The sequence below is a fragment of the Delphinapterus leucas genome, chromosome 11 (assembly GCF_059928025.1).
Source record: "Delphinapterus leucas isolate spDelLeu-1000000601 "Yukka" chromosome 11, BTC_Dleu_Yukka2, whole genome shotgun sequence".
In the NCBI taxonomy this organism is placed as follows: Eukaryota; Metazoa; Chordata; class Mammalia; order Artiodactyla; family Monodontidae; genus Delphinapterus; species Delphinapterus leucas.
The window spans coordinates 42,431,652-42,457,001 of NC_143139.1; the positions used below are offsets into that span (position 1 = coordinate 42,431,652).

The following is a 25,350-nucleotide window of genomic DNA, read 5'->3' on the forward strand; positions in this document are numbered from 1 at the left end:
GCTGCATCGGGTCTTAGTTGCGGCATCGGGATCTTTCGTTGCAGCAATCGCGGGCTTCTTTCTAGTTGTGGCGCAAGGGTTCCAGAGCTTGCGCGCTCAGTAGTTGCAGCGTCCAGTCTTAGTTACCCCGCAGCATGTGGGACTTTGGTTCCCCACCAGGGATCGAACCCGTGTCCCTTGCATTGGAAGGTGGATTCTTAACCACTGAACCACGAGGGAATTCCCCCATTCCCCTCAGAATCATCTTTTAATTCTGCCTTTCATCTACCAACATTCGATTACCAATCCTGTCAATTAGCAATACTGTGTATCTCGGTACTTCCCTGGTGGTGCAGTGGTTAAAAATCTGCTTGCCAATTCAGGGGACACAGGTTCGAGCCCTGGTCCGGGAAGATCCCACATGCCGTGGGGCAGCTAAGCCCGAGCACCACAACTGCTGAGCCTGCGCTCTAGAGCCCGCGAGCCGCAACTACTGAAGCCCACGCGCCTAGAGCCCGTGCTCTGCAACAAGAGAAGCCACCGCAATGAGAAGACCGTGCACTGCAATGAAAAGTAGCCCTCGCTCGCCGCAACTAGAGAAAAGCCCACACGCAGCCCAAAATAAATAAATAAATAAATAAATACAGTGTATCTCAATTTTTTCCCTCTTTTATTTATCTATTTTTTGGGGGGTTGGGGTTGTGGATTTTTTTTTTTTGGTCTCGCCGAGCAGCTTGCAGGATCTTAGTTTCTTGACCAGGGATCACACCTGGGGCCCCCTGCAGTGGAAGCGTGGAGTCCTAACCACTGGACCTCCAGGGAATTCCCTCCCTCTTTTTTTTTAAATTTCCATTGTCCTAGTACTCACCCTGGCTACTGCTTAGGTCTTGTAACTGATCTCCCTTCTAGTCTCCCTGAGCCTCAGTCATCCATCTTCCACTTTGCCACCAGGCCCCTGCGTAAAATCCTTTGCTTTCAGGAAAAGTCTACACTTCCCAGTCTGGTCCCAGTCTATCTCTAGTCACGATTTTCTGCTTCATATCTCATACCCCTTTTTCCTGCTCAATCTCCCCTGACCCCAACACACCACCATACACACTTTATGTTCATACCTTTATTCTTGCTGCCTTTATTTTTGCTGTTCCCTTGGTCTGTAATAATCAGCCTCCTTTTATTTGTTTTCATTGTGTTTACCTTGAGACAATTTAAATATCGCTTTTGCTGTGAAACCTCTGGGCACTTTTCTTCCCTTGTCTTCTATTCCCTGAACAGAATTAGCTTGTTTGATCTTTCTGCTTGTATAGCTCCTTGTTCATACCCCTAGCTTGACACAGTTTTCTGGTTGCTTATTGATATATTTTCCTGCCTTTCTAGACTATGAGTTCCTGGAGGGCAGGAATCACATGTACCTTTGTAGGTCCAACACTTAATGGAACACCTTTTTAAGACTAGGACCTAATATTTTATAAATTGAATAAACAACTCACTTTAGCCTTGTCATCAGTGGGGTCAAAGGTAAATTACTGGGCCACTGCAGACTTTAATCAGGGGATCCTAATGAAGAGCTTTGTGTATATGGAATCCAGGAAGCCTTTCTTCTATGCTGAAGTTCTCTCTCAGGACCTTCCTAATCCCCCAGCTCTCAAATCCTTACCCCTTCTCTCACCACCTCAACTTTAAACTCTGACTGCCAGTTCCTGTAAACCTGACTGGAACGTTTCTGTCTTGAGAGTAGTTATCCAAGGCTTTGGGTGAGGAGACTCTGCCTTCCTGCCTGATCCTTACCTTGCTCTCCTCTGGAGGAGAGTCTCCTAAGACACTCCTGACACAAGAAACTATTTTACCTTCAACTCCTCCCCTCAGTCCCAGACTTACTGATCTGGGAGCTGGTGAAGGAAGATAGTTGTAACTAAGTACAACATTCCACCTCACTGGACTCCCAAAAGGACCCAGGAGGGGATGGGCAGCTATCCACCAGCCTGTAAGCCCTGGTCATTCCTCTAGCTGCTGCTTCACACTACTGGAGCTTTTACCCTCTCATGCAGCCTCCCTGGGAGAAAGGCTCCAGAATCAAAGAGTACTCAGGCCCTCAGCCCTGATCTAAGCCAGACCATCCCCAGAAAGGGTTTCCAGGCAGCCACCAGGGGAACAGAAGGTTAGGAAAATAGGGAACCAGTCTCCTCTGGCTCTAATTCTCATGGGAGGCAGCTGCTCTGTAGTTTCCCTTATTCTGATCAGTAATCTGGTGGAGTTGGACACCTCCTGTCTCTCGACTGCAGCACAAGCTATAGACCTCTCTCCTTCCATCTCCATGCTGACATTCCCTCTACATACCCTGTGCCCTCTCTTCACATTTTACAGTTCGTGCCCCTTAATAGATATTGGAGATGTACTATGGATATTAGTCATCAGAGGATGCCCTTTCTGCCCCCTCACTATGCCCCCGAGTTTCTCCTATGTCTGCTGACCTCTGGTGGTGACAGTTTGAACTGTATCTTTTTCTAGTTAGTGGCCTGCTCACAGGTATTGATGCACATTTTCTCAATCTGTATTTTCTTTCCGGCATCATGGCATAAGTGCAAAGAACAGGGCCTGGGCTTTAGAGTCAGACTTAACAAGGTCCAAATCCTAGCTGTGCTATTTCCTAGCAGAGTGACCTTGGGCAAGTTACCTAAATTCAGCTTTCTTACCTATAAAGTGAAAATAATGATAAATAGCTCAATGGGAGAATTAGATGAGATGATTGTAAAATTCATAGCCCTAGCTGTGCCCTAGCACGTAGGTGGTCAATAAAAGTTTGTTACCTTTTCAATAATGGTGATGTGTTTAGTGTGTGACTCAATGTGATTTTTAAAAAATTTTGATGACAGGGCTTCCCTGGGGGCACAGTGGTTGAGAGTCCGCCTGCCGATGCAGGGGACGTGGGTCCGTGCCCCGGTCCGGGAAGATCCCACATGCCGTGAAGCGGCTGGGCCTGTGAGCCATGGCCGCTGAGCCTGCGGGTCAGGAGTCTGTGCTCCACAACGGGAGAGGCCATGACAGTGAGAGGCCCGCGTATCGCAAAAAAAAAAAAATTTTGATGACATAAAATTTACCAGCATACCTATTTTCAATGTGATTTTTTAAAAACTCTGAGTAATTTTATACAACCGCTTTTCTGACTCTTGAGTTTGGAAAATGAGGTCAACTCTAGTATAGGCTGTGAAGCCTCTTTGTGCCCAGGGAACTGCAGATCTGAGCCCAGAAAATAAGGGCTAGAAAGGCTCTTGGGCACAGCTGAATGGGTCTGAGCACTTGACCTCTCTTTGGTTTCCAGCCTGGGAAGGGCTGACAGGATCCAGCATTTCGTCCTAGGGTCAGCAAAGGGCAGAGGTTTGAAATTAGGCATTGCTGGGTTCTCAGCGGGACCACTAAGGCGCCCTCCTCCCACTCTACAGAGAAAAGAGGAGGTGGCTGAAGAGAGGAAGACGTGAGATTGGTTCTCTGCTGCTCCCTCTCTCTCCCTGCTTCTCCCCACACCCATCCTCTCCCCCTCAGCAGCCGTCTCCCCCACAAAGACTGGGAAGAGGGAGGGGGCGGAGTTGGGGACTGAAGGATCAGAAGCCCCACGGTGCCCGCATCTGAAGGAAGCTCTGGCCAGGGGCAGCTGTGTTGGCTCATGCTCCCCACCTCCCACTGCAAGATGCTGGGGATTCTGGGGCTTTGGGCACTGCTTCCCACAGCTGTGCAAGGTAAGTGTCTACAGGGAGGAGCAGGGTCCTTCCACCTACCCATTAAAGGAGGGGGCACTTGAAGCAGCAGCCACCCCTTTGGAAGAGTGGTGATGGGGTGGGCAAGTGAAGGTGACGGGTACAGCTATGGGTCCCCTTGGTGGGGGTCAGGTTCCAGGCCTCTGCTGACCCTGTTTCCTCCTGTGGCTTTACCAGGCTGGCCCTGGGATATAAAACATGTTTTGTCTCTCTTTGGCTGCTGTTTTTGCCCCTGCATTCACTCTCATCTCGAACCCTCCCCTCTCCTTACCCTGGGCCGCAGCACCCCCAGGCAGGCGGACCTGTGTGTTCTTTGAGGCCCCTGGAGTGCGGGGAAGCACCAAGGATCTGGGGAAGCTGCTAGATGCAGGACCAGGGCCCCCCAGGGTTATCCGCTGCCTCTACAGCCGCTGCTGCTTTGGGATCTGGAACCTGACCCAAGACCAGGCACAGGTGGAGATGCAAGGTGAGTGGCACAGCACATGGCAGGCGATAGCCAGTGGGGGAGAGAGGCACATCCTGCGGGGGGCGGGGGTGGCAGCTGAGGAGAGGAGTAGAAAGGGAATGTGTGGAGGGAAAGAAAAGCCCGTAAGAGATGGAAGGGACGCCTCTGATAGAGAAGGGACCCCCTCCGTGTTCCCAGACCCCCGTTATGCTCACTCTTACACTCTCTCTCTCTCTCTCTCTCTATCTCTCTCTCTCTCTCTCTCTCTCTCTCTCTCTCTCTCGCCCCCTTTCTCTCCTCTTCTCCCAATCCCATCCCACCAGGATGCCGAGACAGTGATGAGCCAGGCTGTGAGTCCCCCCACTGTGATCCGAGCCCCCGAGCCCATCCTAGTCCCAGCTTTACTCTCTTCACCTGCTCCTGTGGCACTGACTTCTGCAATGCCAATTACAGCCATCTGCCTCGTCTGGGGAGCCCTGGGACACCTGGTTCCCAGGGTCCCAAGGCCATCCCAGGTAGCCACCCAGGATGCTGGAGCCAGGTGGGGGCTGGAGCCCAGGTTAGAATGAGAGGTAGAACCAGGGCCAATTCTCACCCTACCCCCCATCCCAAGCGTTCCTCCTCCTGGCCTTGAGAAGTTGGTTGCCCTGGTGACTGGGAGATAAAGGGGCTTGTGACCAGGGTGGGGGCGGGTGGAGAAGCAACTTCTCTGAGGAGCGGGAGAGGAGCAGAGAGCACGATTTGGGGCAGGGCTCATCCAGCCCGCGTTCTTGCTTTAACGTCCAGGCGAGTCCATCTGGACGGCACTGGTGCTCCTGGGGCTGCTCCTTCTCCTGCTGCTGCTGAGCAACATCATCTTGGGTACTAATCTGCCCCACCCCTCCCTTGTGACCCCAACACACTGTCCCAGCGCCCTGACCCCCATCACTTCCCACAAAGCCCCCTTCCCAGTCTCCATACCCATGCACCCCGGCCCTAAGGCTCTCCTCTGCCTCAGCCCTGCTACAACGGAAGGCCTGCCCAGTGCACGGTGGGCCAGAGCCAGGGCCAGAGCCGGAGCCGGAGCCACACTCAGGCAGGGACTGGAGTGCCGAGCTGCCGGAGCTGCCCGAGCTGTGCTTCTCCCAGGTGCCCGGGGAGGGTGGGCGGCGGGCTCCTCTGGGCGCTCTCCGAGGGTGTGCTGGGGAGGAAGCCTGGCTCTGCTCCTAGCTGGGGCCCACACCCAGCACCATGTCCTCACCAGGTAATCCGGGAAGGAGGTCACGCAGTGGTGTGGGCCGGGCGGCTGCAAGGCAAGCTGGTAGCCATCAAGGCCTTCCCCCTGAGGGCTGTGGCCCAGTTCCAAGCTGAGAGAGCATTGTACGGGCTGCCGGGCCTACGGCATGACCACATTGTCCGCTTGATCACCGCCAGCAGGGGCAGCCCTGGTCCCCTGCCCTGTGGGCCCCTGCTGGTACTGGAACTACACCCCAAGGTGAGTGCTGAGGAGCGCATATGTGTGTGTTTGCCTGTGTGTGGGAAGGCGTCGGGGCGGGGGTGCTGGATGGCAGCGAGGCCCTGTCCACGCTTATTCTTTTGCTTTATTCTTATTGTTTAGATTTCCTTTTCTGTAGAACATTAAAAGTGATTTGTATTGTTTTTACCTTTTATTATTATAAGCAGTACTTGCTAACGTTTTTGACTTAACATTGACAAGAAAAGGGAGAAATCAAAACAATTCGTATTCCCAACCTCAAGGAAAACCATTGTTAAAGAATTACCTCCAGGCATTCAACTAATGTTTATGAACTATATGTCGCACTTCCTGTGCTAGGAAAAACACACCCAGTCCCTGCCTTTCCAGATTTTATAGAGTAGTAGGGAAGCAGAAATGGATCAAGCAAACACAAAAAGATGTGTAAAATGTCAAGCGCGTTAAGTGCAGAAAGAAAAGGCACTACAAGAGAGACTTCCCTTGTGGTGCAGTGGGTAAGACTCTGCGCTCCCAATGCAGGGGGCCTGGGTTCGATCCCTGGCCAGGGAACTAGATCCCACGTGTGTGCTGCAAATAAAAGTTTTCATGCCACAAGTAAGAAGTCCCGTGCTGCAGCTAAGGAGCCCGCGAGATGCAGCTAAAGGAGCCCACCTGCCACAACTAAGACCCGGGTGCAACCAAATAAGTAAATATTTAAAAAAAAAAAAGTAAAGGTCCTATAAGAGAGGATGAAGAGTAATCGGTAGGCAGGGGCCAGACCACACTGGCCTTGTGGGCCTGCTAAGGACGTGGGACTTTATCAGCACCTGTAATTCCTTCACCTCTGAAATCTTGAATTCCGGCAAGTCCCTTCTTTGACCAATGTACCTCACTGCCTAGCTCGAAAATCACTGCTTTTTTAGTTTTGTTTGTTTGTTTACCTTTCCTGGCACACTGAAAGTGCTCAGTAATGTTTGCAGAATGAGGGACTCTATTGCTCCTTTCCCTCCAATTCCCAGTTGCTCCCTGCCAGCTGCTCTCCTACCCAACGGCTCTCCCCATCCGCGCTCGGCTACAGGGTGACACCTCAGGCCAGGTGGTTCACGAGGGTGCCCCGCCTAACCCGCTCTGCCTCTTCTGTTTCTGTCTTTACCCCAAGTCCTGTGAGGCAGTATGAGGTGGCTAAAGGTGAGTGATGCTGGAGTCAGACTGCTGAGGGTCAAGCTCTGCTACTCTCTTGCCCAGGGAGTTCCAGCAAACTCCTCATCTGTAAAACAGGAGTGACAGGAGTACCTACCTCCAGGGTTGTAGTGAGGGCTACAGGAGGCCTGGCACGCAGTAAGTGCTCGGGGCACTTGAACTAGAGCTACTGTTTTTCCTGTCAATCCAACTGATGCACGTGCTCACTCCTCCACTGCCTGCTGCCTTGCTCTGGGTGTGTCGGTGTGTAAGTCTGCTGGGAGATGCAGGGGGATCAATTGATCTCTGCTCCCTGGGGTGGATCAGCCACCTCCAGCTTTGTGTGTCCCTCTCTTCTCTCTGCTTCTCCCCAGGGTTCCCTGTGCCACTACTTGGCCCAGCACACCAGTGACTGGGGAAGTTCCCTGCGGATGGCACTGTCCCTGGCTCAGGGCCTGGCGTTTCTCCATGAGGAACGCTGGCAGGATGGTGGGTGAGCTAGGGGCAGGAAGCCATGGGAGTCAGGAGCCACACCGCTGTTTCTGATTTTCCCTTAGCTTGGAGGGGAAGGATTGGGTCAAAAAGAGAGAGGAAGAAGATTCATGTCCCTTCAACCTGGTTTCTTCCACAGGCCAATATAAACCAGGTATCGCCCACCGGGATCTGAGCAGCCAGAATGTGCTCATTCGGGATGATGGGTCATGCGCCATTGGAGACCTGGGCCTCGCCTTGGTGCTCCCTGGCCTTGCCCAGCCCCCAACCTGGGCTCCTACTCAACCCCGAGGCCCAGCTGCCATCATGGAGGTCAGTACTCTGGATAAGGGTGAGCCCCAGGATGCTGGTGGTGGTGCTGATGAAGATGGGACAACAGTGCGGCAGCACCTATAGCACGTGGGATGTTGCTGAGTCTACTTGGGGGGTTGTTGCATGGACCACTGTGTGGTGAGGAGTGCCGTGGTGATGATTGTTGGCCCTCCATGCCTTGCTGTCTAGGCTGGCACCCAGAGGTACATGGCACCGGAGCTCTTGGACAAGACTCTGGACCTACAGGACTGGGGCACGGCCCTCCGGCGAGCTGATGTTTACTCTCTGGCTCTGCTCCTGTGGGAGATCATGAGCCGCTGCCCAGATTTGAGACCCGGTAAGGTTGGATGTGACAGTGGCCTTGCTCCCCTCATGCCCCACCCACCCATTCCAGACCCACCTACCTCCTGACCCAGGAGGCTCTTCCCTTCTTCCTCTTGGCCGTTCCGCAAGAAGGCACCCCCTCGGGTTAGCTGACACCCCCTGTGCCTTTTCCCAGACAGCAGAACACCACCCTTCCAACTGGCCTATGAGGCAGAACTGGGTAGCACCCCTACCACCTGTGAGCTGTGGACCTTGGCAGTGGAGGAGAGAAGGCGCCCTCACATCCCATCCACCTGGTGCTGCTTTGCCACAGTAAGAGGCCACAGGCTGGTGGGCTGGGGACCTGCAGAGTCCTGGCACGGGCTTCAAGGACTTGTCCACCAGGACCAGCCCACCTACTCCTATGCCCTCTCATCTCCCACCCTCCTGGCTCATGGTCAGCTGGAGCAGGGCAAACTTGCTCTGAACCTCAGTTCATCCCCTTCCACCATAAGTCTCACACAGCCCATTCCTGAGACACACACCTTCCTCTTGCTCAGTCTTGCTTTGTCTGTCTCTCTTCTCTCCATCATCAGTTTGCCCTGTTCCTCAGTTCCTTCCTCCAGGAAGCCCTCCTTGGCTTTGCTTCTGCCCTGAGCTCTGCCCCCAAGATGGCTCCTCTCCTAGTACACTGGAGCCCAACATTTAATCCAATAATTCCTCATTTTATCCTACACATCTGTGTTTCTGACATGACCCAATAAAAGCCAGAACTAAGTATAAAGGGTTAAAACAGTGGCCTAATAGTGAAATTTCAGGGTTTCTGAGGAAAATAGTTTCCTAACAGGAAGCCCATTCTTCTGCTACCTGATCTGAAGTTTCCACTGCACAAGTGTCTGTTGGGTTAGATAACAAAGACCCAGGCATTGTTTGTAGAAGACCCTGATTGCCTGAGAGGAAGGAGAGTAATTTCCCGTCAGCACGGTAAGCCATTAATTAACCTGAATTAGCTCCTCAGAGGAAAAGGTGGACTCTTTGGAGAGAACCTGTCTCACAGGGAACAAGATGCAAAGGGCTGGATTTCAGTGAAGGGGAGGAAGAAGGCTCCAGGAAGGGTCAGAGGAGTGTTGAGAACGGGGCCATGATATATACCTTTTAACCCTGGGGCCGCTCATGGGGCCACTCAGGATCCTGGGGTAAAGCCTGCCTCCTGGTCATTCTTCCCAGGACCCTGGCGGCCTGAGAGAACTCCTGGAGGACTCCTGGGATGCAGACCCAGAAGCACGGCTGACAGCTGAGTGTGTACAGCAGCGCCTGGCTTCCCTGGCCCGTCCTCAGGAGGCCCACCCCTTCCCACAGGGCTGTCCACATGGCTGCCCACCTCTCTACCCAGAAGACCGTCTCTCCACTCCTCCGCCCTGCCATTCTCCCTCGTAGGCCTCAGCTGAGTGTCTGCCACTTGAGTGTTCAGCAAGGCCCTTGTTCCAGAAATCCTCAACCTGCCAGTACCAGTTCTCATGCGTAAATATGCAGTCTATGTAGAGTCGGTGTACATGGAAACATAAATATGGTGATCAGATACCTGTCTGCTCTGCCTCACCACGGCCTTTCCTACTTGTCAAATGCTTGGATGGATCCTTCCCTGGGTATCCAATCCACTGCTTCTGAACAGTGACTGGTGGGGGGAGGGGTGTGCACAGGAAAGAGATAAAGTCAGCTTCCCTGACTCTATGTCCTGGTCCTGAGGCCTTCCTCCCTTCCAGTGATCCTGCATTCCTGTCTCTCTCCTTTTCCTTCTCTTTCATAAGCCTTTATTTGGTGGGATCTCACACTGGCACTGGGAAAAGGATGAGAAAGATGAAATTGCTGCTCTGAAACTGCTCCGAGACCCACAGCTCATTTTGTTGGCCACCCATACAGTGTCCTGGGGCAGTATCCTCTCCTGAGGCTTGAGTGGGGAGGCCTCACAGAGCACAGGATGCTTGAGATGTGTCTTGAGGACCAGGAGTTTTCCAGGAGTGTTGGAGCAGTAGGACATTTCTGGCCCAGTGAGCTGTACTGTCATGTGGTGCAGTAAGAAACTGCAAGGAGGACTTCCCTGGTGGCACAGGGGTTAAGAATCCACCTGCCAATGCGGGGGATAGGGGTTCAATCCCTGGTCCGGGAAGATCCCACATGCCACAGAGCAACAAAGCCCGTGCACCACAACTACTGAAGCCCATGTGCCTAGAGCCCGTGCTCTGCAACAAAGAGAAACCACCGCACCGCAACGAAGAATATAGCCCCTGCTCGCTGCAACCAGAGAAAGCCCACGTGCAGCAACAAAGACCCAACGCAGCCAAAAAAAAAAAAAAAAAAAGATCTTAAGGGAATTGAGGGAATGCAGGAACAAAGGAAAAGCTGTCAAGAAACAATAGTTCAGGGATAAAACAGAGTCCTAATTCCTCCTCAAGGGGTATATATAACAATCTGATAAGTTCTGCAGGCTCCCACCAAGGTGGAGAATGGAATGATGATGTTCACCTTTTCTGACACTCATGACTTCAACTAAAGCTGGACTCTGTCAACCTTTGCCCCACTTCTATGCTGAATTTTCCTCTGCTCAAGCCCCTTCATGAATATGCATGTACCCTTAGCTTAAAAATTCCCCAATTTTGCTGTTCAGGGAAACACTGCTTTGGGACAGATTCCCAGTGTTCTCCTTACTTGCTGCAAGCAATAAATCCTTCCTTCTTCTTCCTTCTTCTTTGGCTTGCTTGTGTCTTTTGGCTTGACACCTACCAAGAGGTGAACCCAGTTTTCAGGTAACAAGAGGTCATTCTCTCAACCACTACACTGTACTAAGTGAACTGTCCTATCTAGGGTCAATGTCTCCTCATGTAAACTTGAACCCCTCTTTTCCTGGTCACAGGAAATTTGCTCCTTCAGTTATCCCTTCTTTCTCCAGCAAAAGCATTTTTTCTCTCTACTGGATTATTCACATCAGTTTACAAACATGATTTAAACTCTCCCATCTTAAAAAGCCCTTCCCAGACTGCCCATCCTCTTTTTTTTTTTCTCCCATTCTCTTATGATTACTGCTCCATTTCTCTGCTTCTTGTTTACCAACACTCCTTGGAAGAATTGCTTTTATTTACTGCCTCCACCTTCTCACGTTTCGTTCTCTTCTCAATTCGTTGCAGGCAAAATTTCAGCCCTAGAATGTAATTAAAACCACTCTTAGGGCTTCCCTGGTGGCGCAGTGGTTGAGAGTCCGCCTGCCGATGCAGGGGACACGGGTTCGAGCCCTGGTCCGGGAAGATCCCACGTGCCGCGGAGCGATAGGCCCGTGAGCCACAACTACTGAGCCTGCGCGTCTGGAGCCTGTGCTCCGCAACAAGAGAGACCGTGATAGTGAGAGGCCCGCGCGCCGCGATGAAGAGTGGCCCCTGCTTGCCACAACTAGAGAAAGCCCTCGCACAGAAACGAAGACCCAACACAGCAAAAAAATAAAATAAATTAATTAGTAAACTCCTACCCCCAACATCTTAAAAAAAAAACAAAAACCACTCTTAAAAAGTTCACTATTCTTGGGACTTCCCTGGTGACGCAGTGGTTAAGAATCCACCTGCCAATGCAGGGGACACGGGTTCGATCCCTGGTCCGGGAAGACCCCACATGCCGCGGAGCAACTAAGCCCGCAAGCCACAACTACTGAGCCCGCATGCCGCAGCTACTGAAGCCCACACACCTAGAGCCCCCGTGCTCCACAACAGGAGAAGCCACCGCAGTGAGAAGCCCGTGCACTGCAACGAACAGTAGGCCCTGATCGCTGCAACTAGAGAAAGCCCACACGCAGCAACGAAGACCCAACGCAGCCAAAATAAATAAATAAATGAATAAATAAATTTATTTTAAAAAGTTCACTATTCGTGCAAAACCCAATGGCCAGTTCTCAGTCTGCATCCTACATAATTTATCAGCAGCATTTGAACATTTGATAGCTCCCTCCTTGAATCTTTTCTTCACATTTTCCTCTGATTTTCCACTTCCTCACTGAAGAAGGTGAAAATCTGTATCCTTTCTTATCCTCTGCTCATTCCTCTTCTCTTGCCAGTTTCTAAATATTGGCAGGCCTGAGTCCATGGGCTGGGCCCTCTTTTCTACTCTGGCTACCCCTGCTCCCTGGCTGAGCTTATCTGGCTCCTTGAATTTTAAAAAATTTTTATTTGTTAAAAATATTTATTTATTTATTTTTGGCTGTGTCAGGTCTTAGTTGTGGCACACGGGCTCTTTGTTGCAGTGCGAGGGCTTCCCTCTAGTTGTGGCACGTGGGCTCCAGAGTGCTTGGGCTCATTAGTTGCGGCACATGGGCTCTCTAGTTGTGGCGCACAGGTTCTGTAGTTGTGGCGCATGGGCTCCAGAGTGCATGGGCTCCAGAGCATGCAGGCTTTCTAGTTGTGGCGCATGGGCTCAGTAGTTGTGACGTGCGGGCTTAGCTGCCCCACAGCATGTGGGTTCTTAGTTCCCCGACCAGAAATTGAACCTGTGTCCCCTGCATTGGAAGGTGGATTCTTAACCACCGGACCACCAGGGAAGTCCCTATCTGGCTCCTTTATTTGTTTATTTACTTATTTTTATTGGAGTATAATTGCTTTACAATGTTGTGTTAGTTTCTGCTGTACAATGAAGTGAATCAGCTTTATGAATACCTATATCCCCTCCCTCTTGGACCTCCCTCCCACACCCCCCATCCCGCCCATCTAGGTCATCACAGAGCACTGAGCTGAGCTTCCTGTGCTCTATAGCATGTTCCCGCTAGCTATTTTACGCATGGTAGTGTATATATGTCAATCCTAATCTCCTAATTTGTCCCACCCTCTCCTATCCCCGCCGTGTCCACATGTCCATTCTCTATGCCTGTGTCTCTATTCCCGCCCTGCAAATAGGTTCATCCGTACCATTTTTCTAGATTCCACATATATGCATTAATATACGATATTTGTTTTTCTCTTTCTGGCTTACTGGCTCCTTTAGATACCTTGATAACTCTCGATTTTTTTCTCTTCAGACAAGACCTCTCCCTGAGCGCCAGACTGCCAAATCCAACTGCCTTCTTAACACTTCCACTTGGATATCTGATAGCCATCCTAAACTTAACTTTGTCCAAAAGTATTCACATCTGCTCCTCCCCCGTCTTATTTCAGTAAATGACACAATTATTTCCTAGTTGCTCAATATTCTTGGGTTCATCCTTCATTTCTCTGTTTCTTTCACCTCTACCTCCAGTCCAAATCTGCTAAGCTCTACCTTAAAAAAAAATACCTGGTAAATCAACTATACTTCGATTAAAAAAAAAAAAAAATACCCAGAGTCTGACCCCTCCTGATCATCCCTACAACTTCCATCCAAGCCACCACCATTCCTTCTCTGGAGTACAGTCGTAGCCTCCTAACTGGGTTCTCTGCTTCCACTTTAACCATTTCTCCCTATTTTGTTCTTTCACCACACAGTAGCCAGAATAATAATAATAATTACTATTATTATTATTTTACCATTTTAACCATTTTTAAGCGTACAGCACAGTGACGTTAAATACATTCACTCTGTATATCATCTTTCTAAACTTAAATTCTGTGCCTATTAAACAATCAATCTCCATTCCCCACTGCCTCCAGTCCCTGCTGATTACTTTCTGTCTCTATGAATTTGACTACTCTAGGTACTTCATATAAGTGGACTCATACAGCATTTGTCTTTTTGTGCCTGGCTTAATTCACTCAGCATAATATCTTCAAGGTTAATCCATAGTGTAGCATGTGTCAGACTCTCCCTCCTTTTTAGGGCTGAATACTATTCCAGTGCATGCATATACCACATTTTGTTTATCCATTCATCTGCTGATGGACATTTGGGTTGTTTCCATCTTTGGGCTGTTATGAATAATGCTTCTATAGACATTGGTTTACAGAATGACTTTTTTAAAATGAAGATCAGATCATGTCATTCCTTTGCTCATAACCCTCCAGAGGCTTCCATTCACACTTAGAATAAAATCTAAACTCTTTCCCATGGCTTACAAGGATCTGTAAATACTGGCACCACAGCCCCTCCCCTTATTTCAATTAATTTTTCTACATAGTACACATCACTATCTGACATTTTATTATATATTTATTTATATTCTGCCTCTCCCATCAAGTTATTCCCTCGCTGAAGGCAAGGATTTTTCCTCTGTGTTTTCACTCTATCCCTAGTGCTTAGAACAGTACCTGGATAGCTTGAGAAATATTTGTTGAATGAATGAATGACAGAAGCATGGTAAATCATCAGTGATTTAATGAATCAGAGAAATGAGCTTTGCAAGCATTATTGAAACGCTTTTTAAATAATCTGCCTTTAGGGAATTCCCTGACAGTCAAGTGGTTAGGACTCTGTGTTTCCACAGCAGGGGTCACGGGTTCCATCCCTAGTCAGGGAACTAATATCCCACAAGCTGCTTGGAGTGGGAAAAAAAAAAAATCTGAGTTTAAATCTGAGGAAGAATTTCCCAACTAGCAGGTAGGTGAAGAGAGGTATGGAGGATATTGGCAACCTATGAGGGTCCTGAAGAGAGGTTAAAATCATCCTAGTCTAACAGTAAAAGTTCTTAATATTAACAAGAATCATGATAGTAATACATGGTAGCATATAGTAAGTAATTATTATGTGACAGACACACGATTATCTCATCACAACCCTATGAGGTAGGTACCATTGCCACTGTTTTACAAATGAGGGAATTGAGGTTAAATAACTTATTCAAGGTCACATAATAAGTGTCGAAGTCAGGATTTGAATACAGGTCTCTCTAACTCCAGAACCACCTTGCTCTATTCCTCTTTGTCCATTTGTTCATTCATTCATTCATGTAGTTATTTATTTAACAGTGTATTCATTTATACCATCCTATGTACCAGGCACTGTGTGAACTGTTAAGTGTCCTTACTTTCAAGAAGCTTACAGTCTAACGTAGGAAGCTAACATTAAGTAATTACTGATTCATGTCTAATTATAAACTGAGATAGGCGTGCTAAAGGAAAGACAAGATTCGACTAGAGGCTGCAACAAAGGAGTTTTACCTGACTAGGGTGTCAAGGAGGCTTCCCTGAAGAAGTGATCCTGGAGCTGAGAGCTGATGAATGAGCAGGATTTAGTTAGGCAAAGTGGAGAGAGATAGGGAGAGCATTCCAGGCTGCAGAAGCAGCAAGTGCAAAGGCCCTCCTGCAAATGGAACCAAGATCTTCTGGAGGGATGAAAGAAGCCTAGGGGCTGAAGAGCAGAAAGCCAGGGGTGAGTAGTATGAGAGGAGACCAGCAAGGTAGCAGGGCCAGACCACTGCAGACGTTGCAGTAATAAGATTTTGAGTATTTTTTTGTTGGACAAGTTGGAGGAAACAGACACTCATGTATTGCTGGTGAGAATGTAAATAAATATAACCTCTATGGAGGGTAATTCATCAATACCTATAAAAAAGTAAAAATATGTAAAATGACATATTTGTCAGGTTATTTGTTGCAGCATTGTTTTTAGTAGCAGAAGATTGAAAATAACACAAATATCTTTTGACTGGTTAAATTGATTATGGCACGTCATACAAAAGAATCAAATAGGGTTGTGAAAAAGACTGAAGACGCACTGTGCTGACTGGTATGGAAACATCCCCAAGATATATTAAGTGGGGGGAAAAGTTGCAAATTAAACTCTGCATAGTTTGCTGTTTGTATACTTAAAAGAGGGGATATAAATTTATATCAGTATTTGCTTGATTGTAATGAAGAAACTGTGGAAGTATATATAAGAAACGAGTTATGTGGTTGTGTGGGCTATGTGGGTTGGGGGAGGCTGGGTAAAGGAGAACAAGAGTGGGAGGGAGACTTTTCACTTTCTACCTCTTGGTCCTTTTTGGTTTTCAAAGCATGTGAACATATTACCTATTCAACAAAAATGAATACGTACATGTAAAAATACTTTCCACCTTTGTCTTAAGGATAATGCAAAGCCGTTGAACAATCTTAAGCAGTAGGGTGATGTCACAGTTGGCTTTAGAAAACAATTTCTGAGGTGGGAGAATGAATTAGAAGAGGGCCAGAGTGGATGCTGACAGGACATTTAATGAAACACCACTTCATACCCACTAGCATGGCTATACTAATAAAGACAGACAGCAACAAGTGCTGGTGCAGATGTGGGGTAATTGGAACACTTATACATTGCTGGTGGGGGTATAAAATGGTGTGGCTATTTTGGAAAGTAGTCTGGCAGTTCCTCAAAAAAGTTAAACATACAGTTACCGTATTACCTAGCAATTCCTCCCTTAAGTAAATACCCAACAGAATTGAAAACATGGTGGTTGCACGCGTCCCCACACACCCTCACAGTCAGTGGATGAGCCAGGGCGGCAAGGCAGCCTCCTTACAGCTCTGTGGAGGGCCTCGGGCCTCCCTACTGGAGCCGCTGGCAGGGGCCAGCCTTGCAGTGGTGTGTCCTAGGTCAATGGCTTCTAAGATTCCAGCTGGATTCACTGGACTAGGCAAATGGGGCATCCAATGGCAAAAAAATCTCATGAAACATGGCTATCCGCTTGTTATTTATGATGTGTTCCCTGATGCATGCAAAGAATTTCTCGATGCAGGTATACAGGTAGTGTCTTCCCCAGCAGATGTAGCCAAAAAAGCTGACGGAATTATTACAGTGTTGCCCACCAGTATCAGTGCAATAGAAGCTTATTCTGGAGCAAATGGAATTCCAACAAAAGTGAAGAAAGGCTCACTATTAATAGACTCCAGTACTATTGATCCTACAGTTTCGAAAGAATTGGCCAAAAAGTTGAGAAAATGGGAGCAATTTTCATGGATGCCCCTGTTTCTGGTGGTGTCGGAGCTGCTCAGTCTGGGAACCTAATGTTTATGGTGGGAGGAATCACAGATGAATTTGCTGCTGCCCAAGAGTTGCTGGGGTGCAAGGGCTCCAATGTGGTGCATTGGGAGCCCTTGGGACTGGGCAGGCTGTGAGGATCGGCTAAAACACGCTGCTGGTATGGTATGATTGGAACTGCTGATGCTATGAATCTGGGAATCAGGTTGGGGCTTGACCCAAAACCATTGGCTAAAATCCTACATGTGAGCTCAGGACAGCTTTGGTCAAGTGATACTTATAATCCCATACCTGGCATGATTCACGGAGTTCCTTTGCCTAATAACTATCAGGGTGGATTCAGAACAACACTCATGACTAAGGATCTGGGATTAGCACAAGACTCTGTGGTTAGCACAAAGAGCCCAATCATTCTGGGCAGTCAAGCCCATCAGATCTACAGGATGATGTATGTGAAGGGCTACTCAGAGAAAGGCTGCTCATCCGTGTTCCAGTTTCTACAGAGGAGGAGACATTCTGAGTTTACCCTTTGGCGGTGGACACTGTTGGAAACCAGAGTCTATCTTGGAACCTCCTTATAGCTTGCTCCACAAGTAAATGGGTCTGTCTGCTTTTGATTGTCTTGGTCACAGTAAACCCTGGGATTTTTCACCCATTTTTAACTGCTTATTCTTTTTTTTTTTTTTTTTTTTGCGGTACGCGGGCCTCTCACTGTTGTGGCCTCTCCCGTTGCGGAGCACAGGCTCCGGACGCGCAGGCCCAGCGGCCATGGCTCAGGGCCCAGCCGCTCCACGGCATGTGGGATCCTCCCGGACCGGGGCACGAAGCCGTTGTCCCCTGCATCGGCAGGCGGGCTCTCAACCACTGCGCCACCAGGGAAGCCCTTTTTTTAAAAAATCCATTTAGCAAACATATAATATCTGAAATTTTTTTTCTGTTAGCTACTGATGGTCCCTGCTAAAGCTGACCTTTTTCAAAAATTTTATCCCTGAGCATCTTTAACTAAATAGTTGCATATTTCAATCAGGATATTATTTACTTCAACTTACAAATAAAACCACATTTTTTTTTTAAAGGATAAAACATATTTTCGGGGAACAAAAATAAACTGGTGTGAAGAAAGGACTTATAGAAAGGGGAAGTATAGTGAATTACTACCTGTGTCCCTCAGAAAGTTTGTCCTTTTAACCAAGTGGTGGTATTCTTGCATTACTGAGGTTACTAATTTATTTTCTAGGAGTTAATAAAGCAAGAGAACGCCTTGCGGCATGGTATATAATTTGGACTCTGTTACATTTATCTTGGTGTGTCTCTCTTGTAACAACTCCCAATACTCAGCGAACTTGTTTTTTATATTTTTGTTCCCTTGTACATTCTTTTTTTTTTTTTTAGTAATTTTATTTATTTATTTATTTTTGGCTGTGTTGGTTTTTCATTGCTGCATGGGCTTTCTCTAGTTGCAGTGAGTGGGAGCTACTCTTCATTGCGGCACCCAGGCTTCTCATTGAGGTGGCTTCTGTTGTTGCGGAGCATGGGCTCTAGGCGCACAGGCTTCAGTAGTTGTGGCCTGTGCGCTCTGTAGTTGTGGCTCGCGGGCTCTAGAGCGCAGGCTCAGTAGTTGTGGTGCGCAGGCTTAGTTGCTCTGCTGCACGTGGGATCTTCCCGGACCAGGGCTCGACGCTGTGTCCCCTAGCACTGGCCAGTGGATTCTTAACCACTGCGCCACCAGGGCAGTCATCCTTGTACATTCTTACTACATGTTTTTTGACTTCAAAAAAATCACATAAAAAAAAAAAAGAATGACATCTTTAGAACTATTTCAGAGCCAAGGATGATATGTGTTTTAGATAATTATTACATTATTCTAAATATAACCATATAGTTTTGAATTCAAATACATTTCTATGCTGATAATAAAAAACACATATGGTCATGCACAAATTTGTACATGAATGTTCATAGCAGTGATATATATAATAGGCAAAACGTAAAAACAATTCAAATGTCCATCAGCTGATGAATGGATAAACTAAATGTGGTATATCCAAACAGTGGCATATTATTCAGTATTTCCTTCATAAAAAAGAATGAACTACTGATTCATACTACAACATGGATGAACGTTGAAATATTATGCAAAGTGAAAGAAGCCAGTCACGACAGGCCACATGTTGTACAATTTTCCGTTTGTATAAAATAGGAGAATTTATAAATTGATTAGTGGTTGCTAAGGGCTTGGGCGGAATGGGGGAGAGGTAGGGAGGGAATGAGGATTCACTACTAATGGGGTGTGGAATTATTTTAAGGGGGACAAAAAATGTTCTAAAATTAAATAATGGCAATGGTTGCACAAGCTCAGAATATGCTAAAAACTATTGAACTGTACCCTTTAAATGAGTGAATTGTATGGTATATGAACTATATTTCAATAAAGCTGCTTTAAAAAAGAAATAGTTTTAAATATTTAAATTCTAAGAGGCATCATGCCCATATAGACACATCAATAATTTCTTTCAAACTCAATGATCTTACAAGGAAGAAGTAACTCAGATATAAATTGCGTTAAAAACAAAAACAAAAAAAGTGCCAGTCCCAATTCATCTCAAATATTTAGCACAAACCTGATATAAAAATATATCAATATGTACTATGGTTATGTAAAACATAATATTGTATGTCAACTGTATTTCAATAAAATATATATAACAAAAAAATTTTAATTAAAAAATTAAAAATTGGGACTTCCAGGCTTCCCTGGTGGCACAATGGTTGAGAGTCCGCCTGCCGTTGCAGGGGACACGGGTTCATGCCCCGGCCCAGGAAGATCCCACATGCCGCGGAGCGGCTGGGCCCGTGAGCCATGGCCGCTGAGCCTGCGCGTCCGGAGCCGGTGCTCCGCAACGGGAGAGGCCACAGCAGTGAGAGGCCCACACGTACAGCAAAAAAAAAAAAAAAAAAAAAAAAAAAAAATTGGGACTTCCCTGGTGGTCCAGTGGTTGACTCTGCGCTCTCAATGCAGAGGGCCTGGGTTCATTCCCTGGTCAGGAAACTAGATCCCACATATCTCAACTAAGAGTCTACATGCTGCAGCTAAGAGTTCACATGCCGCAACTAAAGATCCCACATGCTACAACGAAGATCCCATGCACTGCAACTAAGACCCAGCGCAACCAAATAAATAAATAAATATCTAAAAAAATTAAAAATCTATCAAAAATTTTAGTTCAAGATGACAAACTCAGTATAAAATTTATCTTCAAATTTTTTGTACCTCACCAATTTGGGATGTAATGTTTTCATTATGGTTGAGTTCAAAGTATTTAATTTCCATCATGTATTATACTTTGACCCAAAGTTATTTGCAAGACTGTTTTTTTTTAACTTCCAAATGTATGTTTGTGTTGCTGAATGCACACAAGCTCATGTGCCCGACGCACAGTGAGGCCAAACCAGAACATTGGAGTTTGGAGCAGAGAAAGGTTTATTGCAGGACTGAGCAAGGAGAACCAGTGGTTTGTGCTCAAAAGACCCAAATTTTTTGATGTTTATCGGGGAGGAGTTTTTATAGGCAAAGTTTGGGGCGAGGCCTGCAGGACATGTGACTTTCTTCTAATTGGTTGGTGGTGAGGTAACTGAGATGGTATTCCAGGAATCTTGTGCTCAGCTGGAATTTACCATCCTCCAACTGGGTGGGGGTCTTAGTTTTCACAGAATAACTCAAAAATATATTGTTATGTATATCCCTTTGTTACAGATGAGGGTTCTTGGCCTCCCTAATCAATAGAAATTGATCAGAGGTCAGACAAGAAATTCAGGCAAGGCTTTACTGGGGCCCCTGCTACAGCAGGGGGGAGCAAGAATGTACAACAGGTTCCCTCTCTGGCTCGCTCCCTGAGGTGTGGGTGGTGAGCTTGTTCCTTATGTGGGGTGAGGGTAGGGGTGCGTCCAGGGGTCGGGTTGGAGGGGTGGCTTAGGTGTTTTGCCCACCCCTTAGGTGGTGGTGTGTGCCGGGGGCATGCGCAGTACCCTGCATTTGCTGCAGGCTCTTCAAAAGTGGCAGTTGGGTTTTTGGTCTCTTTTGTATCTTTTGTCCAGAATTTGCCCCAACTGTGCATGCACATTATTTTTAGTCCCGTACAGTCTCTTTGTATTTTGTTGCTCGAGGAGAGGTGTGTCCAGGTGCAAAAACTGCAGCACTGCAGCAAAGGGTCCCAGGTCCCAGCCTGTCTCACCTTCAGGAGAAACCAGGACCCTGCTTTATTGATGCACTATTGTTTTTTGACTGTTCATCCTTTGTTTCTGCATTCCCTCCCTTCCCTAATTAGCAACTGTTTGAATCTGCCCTTTGGAATTCAGGGAAGGTCTAGGATGCTAAACCCTTTTTCCTACAAACTAGAAAAGGGGACACGGAAAGGTTTTTGTACCCGTGAGGGCCCCACAGGGTCCTGCTCGGTTTCATTTGTATTTATATTTTACGTTGCGGTCAAAGAATACAGTATATAATACACAATTCTCTGAAATTTGACTTATATTAGTTGAGACCAATTTTTAAAAATGTTTTATGTATGCTTAAGAAGGATAAGTATTTTTAAATTTTGGGTGTATGGTTCTATATATATTCATTAAATCAAGCTTGTTAATTGTGTTATTAAAAAAATAGAGGCCATTGCTGCAGTCCAGTTGAGAGATGATGGTAGGCTGGGAGCAGAGACGATGGAGAGAAGTGTAGTGATTCTAGATTTATTTGGGAAACAAAACGGACCCTTCCTGAAGTTGGAAGGAGATGCGGGGGAAAGGTGAAGGAAAGAGAGAGCCATCAGGATGACTTCTTGGTTTCTGGTTTATGCAATTTGACAGATGGCGGAGCTATGCAATTGAGATAGAGAATCCTAGGAGAGATTAGAGATCTCTGTATTTTCCCCAAGAATGTTTTCTTATTTCCTGTGGGGACTAAGAGGGAGGCGGCAATATTGAGGCTTGGGGTGAGATTTAGCAGCTCTCCGCCCTTCCTTAAGCGCTCCGTCCATATATATATATATGTCTGTATACCGCTTATCACAGTATATTCACATTACAAGGTGTGGCACCCACTGGACTAAGGGCTCAGAGGTCAAGGGTTGAGTTTCCCCAAGGCACTCAAGGACTTCGCCCAGAAACGGGCCCCGCCCTCTCCTAGCCGGTTTCTCCTAGCCCCGCCCCCAGGAATTTCCGGCCCGCCCGCTCCTCTGTACTGCCGCGTCCTGAAGCGCCTGGCTCCGCCCCTACCGCAAACGGTGCCTTCTAGCCTAGAGTGATTGACGACTATGTTCCCCAATCGTAACGCTGAATGACCACATAGTACCAATCAGGCGGTAGCAGAGGCGGACGCTGAAGCTTAAGGTGAAAGGGTGACCAGGAAGTGAGAGTGGAGGCTGAAAGGAGTCCACCCAAGCAGTGGTATAGAGGTGACGGGACGCCTGGATTCCTCAGTTTCCTTCTTTTTCCATTCCTGGGTGAGGGGGTCCCTTCGCAGCTGGGAGCCAGGATCTCTATTTGCCTTTTTTAATGTGGGAGGGGGTATGTCTAGCCATGTTAAGCGTTTGAGAATCTTTCCTGAGCCGCCTACCTCCTTTCGCCTCAAGGCAGGTCCTTTTCTTAGCCTGGGGTGGGCGTCCTGTCCCCCGTCACTCTTCTCCGGGAGCGGTTAAGTTGTTTAAGATCCCTTCGCAGCTTATAGGTGGCTAAAGTCTTCCGGACTCGGTCTCTGAGTGATGGGGATAGCGAGATTCGCGGAGTCTGCCCCTCTCCGGAGGACTTAGAAACCTCCAGCCGCGGCCAGAGCTAGTGGAAGGTGGAGGGGCCCTGGGAGCTAGGTTCCTGTGGTTAGGGAACTAGGAATAGAATAGGTGTTGGGGGCGAAGGAACGGGTGGCAAGAAACATTTCTTCTGTGGAGGTCGTGGTAGTTCTCTGAGAGGCTGTTCATCCGCTGTTGCGGAGCGGGAGGCGTTGGAGTTGAGCTTGGTCTCTAAAACCCCTGCCCATTTCTGGGCCGTCAGCTTCTTGCCTTCATTTGTTTCTCCTCAGGCTGGAAGAAATAGCTGAACATGTGGAATCCCAATGCCGGTAGGTGTTTGGGGGATCTCCTTTCTTGTTCCAACCCCTTTTCAGAAGGGCCACAACAGAAGGTTTCTGTGTCAGTTTCTCCTCCACCTCTCCCCGAACCCGCAAAAGCAAAGTCCTCAGTCCATAGCTGACCGATGTTCTCATCCTTCCCTAGAGTTCACTGTCTCCCTTTCTCCCCCGCCCTGCCAGGGACGTTACCTTTTATCTCTCTTATGTAAGTTTGTCTCCCCTACCCTCCATTTTCTTTCCTCACCTTTCCGTTTGCCTTTAACTATTGAGTGAGAAACGAAATCCTCTTCTTTTTGTTGTTGTTTGTTGTCAGAGGTTCTGGGCAGTTCTAATCGTAATTGATTCTTTGCTTCTTCCACCAGGGCAGCCAGGGCCATATCCACACCCCCCTAACGTCGGGTACCCTGGAGGTTGCAATCCTGCCCATCCACCACCTGCCACCCCTACCTTTCCTCCAGGCCCCTTTCCCACTCCCCCAGGAGCACCCCAGGGGAATCCAGCCTTTCCCCCTCGTGGGCCCTGTCACCCTGTGCCACAACCAGGGTATCCAGGATGCCAACCCTCAGGTCCCTACCCCCCTCCATACCCACCACCTGCCCCTGGCATGTGTCCTGTGAATCCATTGGCTCCTGGCATGGTAGGACCAGGAATGGTGATTGACAAGAAGATGCAAAAGAAAATGAGAAAAGCTCATAAAAAGAAGCAGAAACACCACAAACATGGCAAGGTCAGTGCCCTCTGGATCCTGGCTAGTAAGGGGTGCCCCCTCAGAGGGACTAGAGAGTCAGTGGGTGGGCAAGGAAGGAGGATTCGAAGTCTGAGGACATGGGGCAGCGATTGTGTAAAGGATTCCCACTGGGAAGAATCTGATAATCTTGATAACCTTGAGAAGAATTATTAGGCTAATTAGGTCTTCTATCTGGGAGGGGCTAGGCTGAGCCTTAGAATGAATATCAGAATCAAAAGCCTTTCTAATTTGCCTTTCTCGTCCCTGAATTCCACCCCTCCCCACCCCATGTTTGTTTTAGCAGGTTGGACACACCCACTGAGGTGGTCAAATGTCAAGTAATAGAGTCAGTCCTTTGACAAAGCAAAATCTTATATAATAATTAACAGATAATAATCTGGCCCTAGTTCCTGGAGTTTCTTTCTCTCCTTCAGTATTCTCAGGGTGTTGTGGTAATTACGTGGGGCTTATTGTCCTACTGTCTGGCAGGGAAACAGGACAAGAGCAGTCAGTGACTCTCAGCCTCAAATAAAACCCTGAGTTTCATGCTCAGCCCCAAGGCTAAGTATCCTGTATGCTCACTGCTGAAGGAAATCCTTGCTTTTGCTGTTTAAGGGACAGTCTGGTTCAAGACTCCTGACCTTCTTAGAAAGCAAAGGGCACTTGGGTGGAGATGTAGGGCACCAAAGAATGTCCCATGGAGTGATCAGAGTTCATCTGGGTCTGATGATATCTCCTTTCCCTTTTCCCCTTGTAGCATTCCAGAGGAGTGTTAATTAGCAAGGGTAAAAGTAGCTCTCAGGACAATTCTGGAAGTGTTGAACCAACCTCTATCTTGAGGAGGCCTTAATTTACATTTTTCTGCCTACTATTTATTTGCCTTATGGCTTTGGATGCTAATCCTAGTTCTGGATCTTTGGTAGAAGTCTGAGGAGAAGGAAAGGAGATGGAATGGAGAGACTAAAAAATGTTTTTTATGACAGTTGTTGATGGGAGTATGCATGTGAAGAACCTTGACTAGGACTCTCCCAGCTTTCTCTCCCGCCTTCCTCACTTTCTCCCAGTTGGGACTTAGGAAGAAGTAGAGACAGATGCACGCACAGCTGCTGATTCTACTCACTTTTCTTAGACTCATAGCCACTAGGAATGTCCATGCAGCTAATCATTATTATAGGGTAGCAGCTGTTTCCCTCACTGTACTATGTTTGTGCCTATAATTTATTCCTTGCCCAGGCATTGGATTAGGTAAAGAAAATTGGAAATTTGCTCCAAATGCAGTAACTTCTGCGCAGTGATTTAGGATGGTTTCATCCATTCCTGTATGCTCACTGCTGAAGGAAATCCTTGTTTTTGCTGTTTAAGGGACAGTCTGGTTCAAGACTCCTGACCTTCTTAGAAAGCAAAGGGCACTTGGGTGGAGGTGTAGGGCACCAAAGAATGTCCCATGGAGTGATCAAAGTTCATCTGGGTCTGATGGTATCTCCTTTCCCCTTTCCCCTTGCAGCATTCCTCCTCCTCCTCCTCTTCCAGCAGTGACTCTGACTGAACACAGGGCCTGGACCCTTCCCTCAAGTCTCTCCAGTTCTGCTCTCCCATCAAGCTTCAGATGCCATCTTGTACTGGGGGAAATTAGCCCTTGTGTCCCTCCCCCCGCCACCCCTGCAATCTAAGCCTCACTCTGCTGTTCAACCCTAACTGGCTAGG

At 47.7% G+C, this 25,350-nt stretch overlaps 2 protein-coding genes and 1 pseudogene across 2 annotated transcripts; all 3 read left to right on the plus strand.

Moving 5' to 3' along the window:
* The first annotated feature begins 3,646 nt into the window (after positions 1 to 3,646).
* AMHR2 (anti-Mullerian hormone receptor type 2) lies at positions 3,647 to 9,858 on the plus strand. Its single transcript, XM_089921581.1, is given in 12 exon segments — positions 3,647 to 3,710; positions 4,012 to 4,194; positions 4,497 to 4,688; positions 4,960 to 5,034; positions 5,171 to 5,301; positions 5,417 to 5,647; positions 7,180 to 7,294; positions 7,437 to 7,609; positions 7,799 to 7,946; positions 8,109 to 8,245; positions 9,140 to 9,433; positions 9,721 to 9,858. Coding segments are annotated over 12 exon segments (1,866 nt in total). The 5' UTR covers positions 3,647 to 3,661.
* LOC149748006 (3-hydroxyisobutyrate dehydrogenase, mitochondrial pseudogene) lies at positions 9,435 to 22,088 on the plus strand (annotated as a pseudogene).
* Positions 22,089 to 22,202: 114 nt separating this feature from the next.
* PRR13 (proline rich 13) lies at positions 22,203 to 25,309 on the plus strand. Its single transcript, XM_030763069.2, has 4 exons — positions 22,203 to 22,299; positions 22,872 to 22,910; positions 23,282 to 23,646; positions 25,151 to 25,309. Exons 2-4 carry the CDS (start codon positions 22,892 to 22,894, stop codon positions 25,190 to 25,192), a joined length of 426 nt encoding a protein of 141 aa, XP_030618929.1. The 5' UTR covers positions 22,203 to 22,299; positions 22,872 to 22,891; the 3' UTR covers positions 25,193 to 25,309.
* The last annotated feature ends 41 nt before the right edge of the window (positions 25,310 to 25,350 follow it).

What these genes read in the sequence shown, in the direction of transcription:
- PRR13 (XM_030763069.2), top strand. An exon ending in AACACCACAAACATGGCAAG is followed by an intron (nt 23,647 to 25,150) that starts GTCAGTGCCCTC and finishes TTCCCCTTGCAG; the next exon opens with CATTCCTCCTCCTCCTCCTC.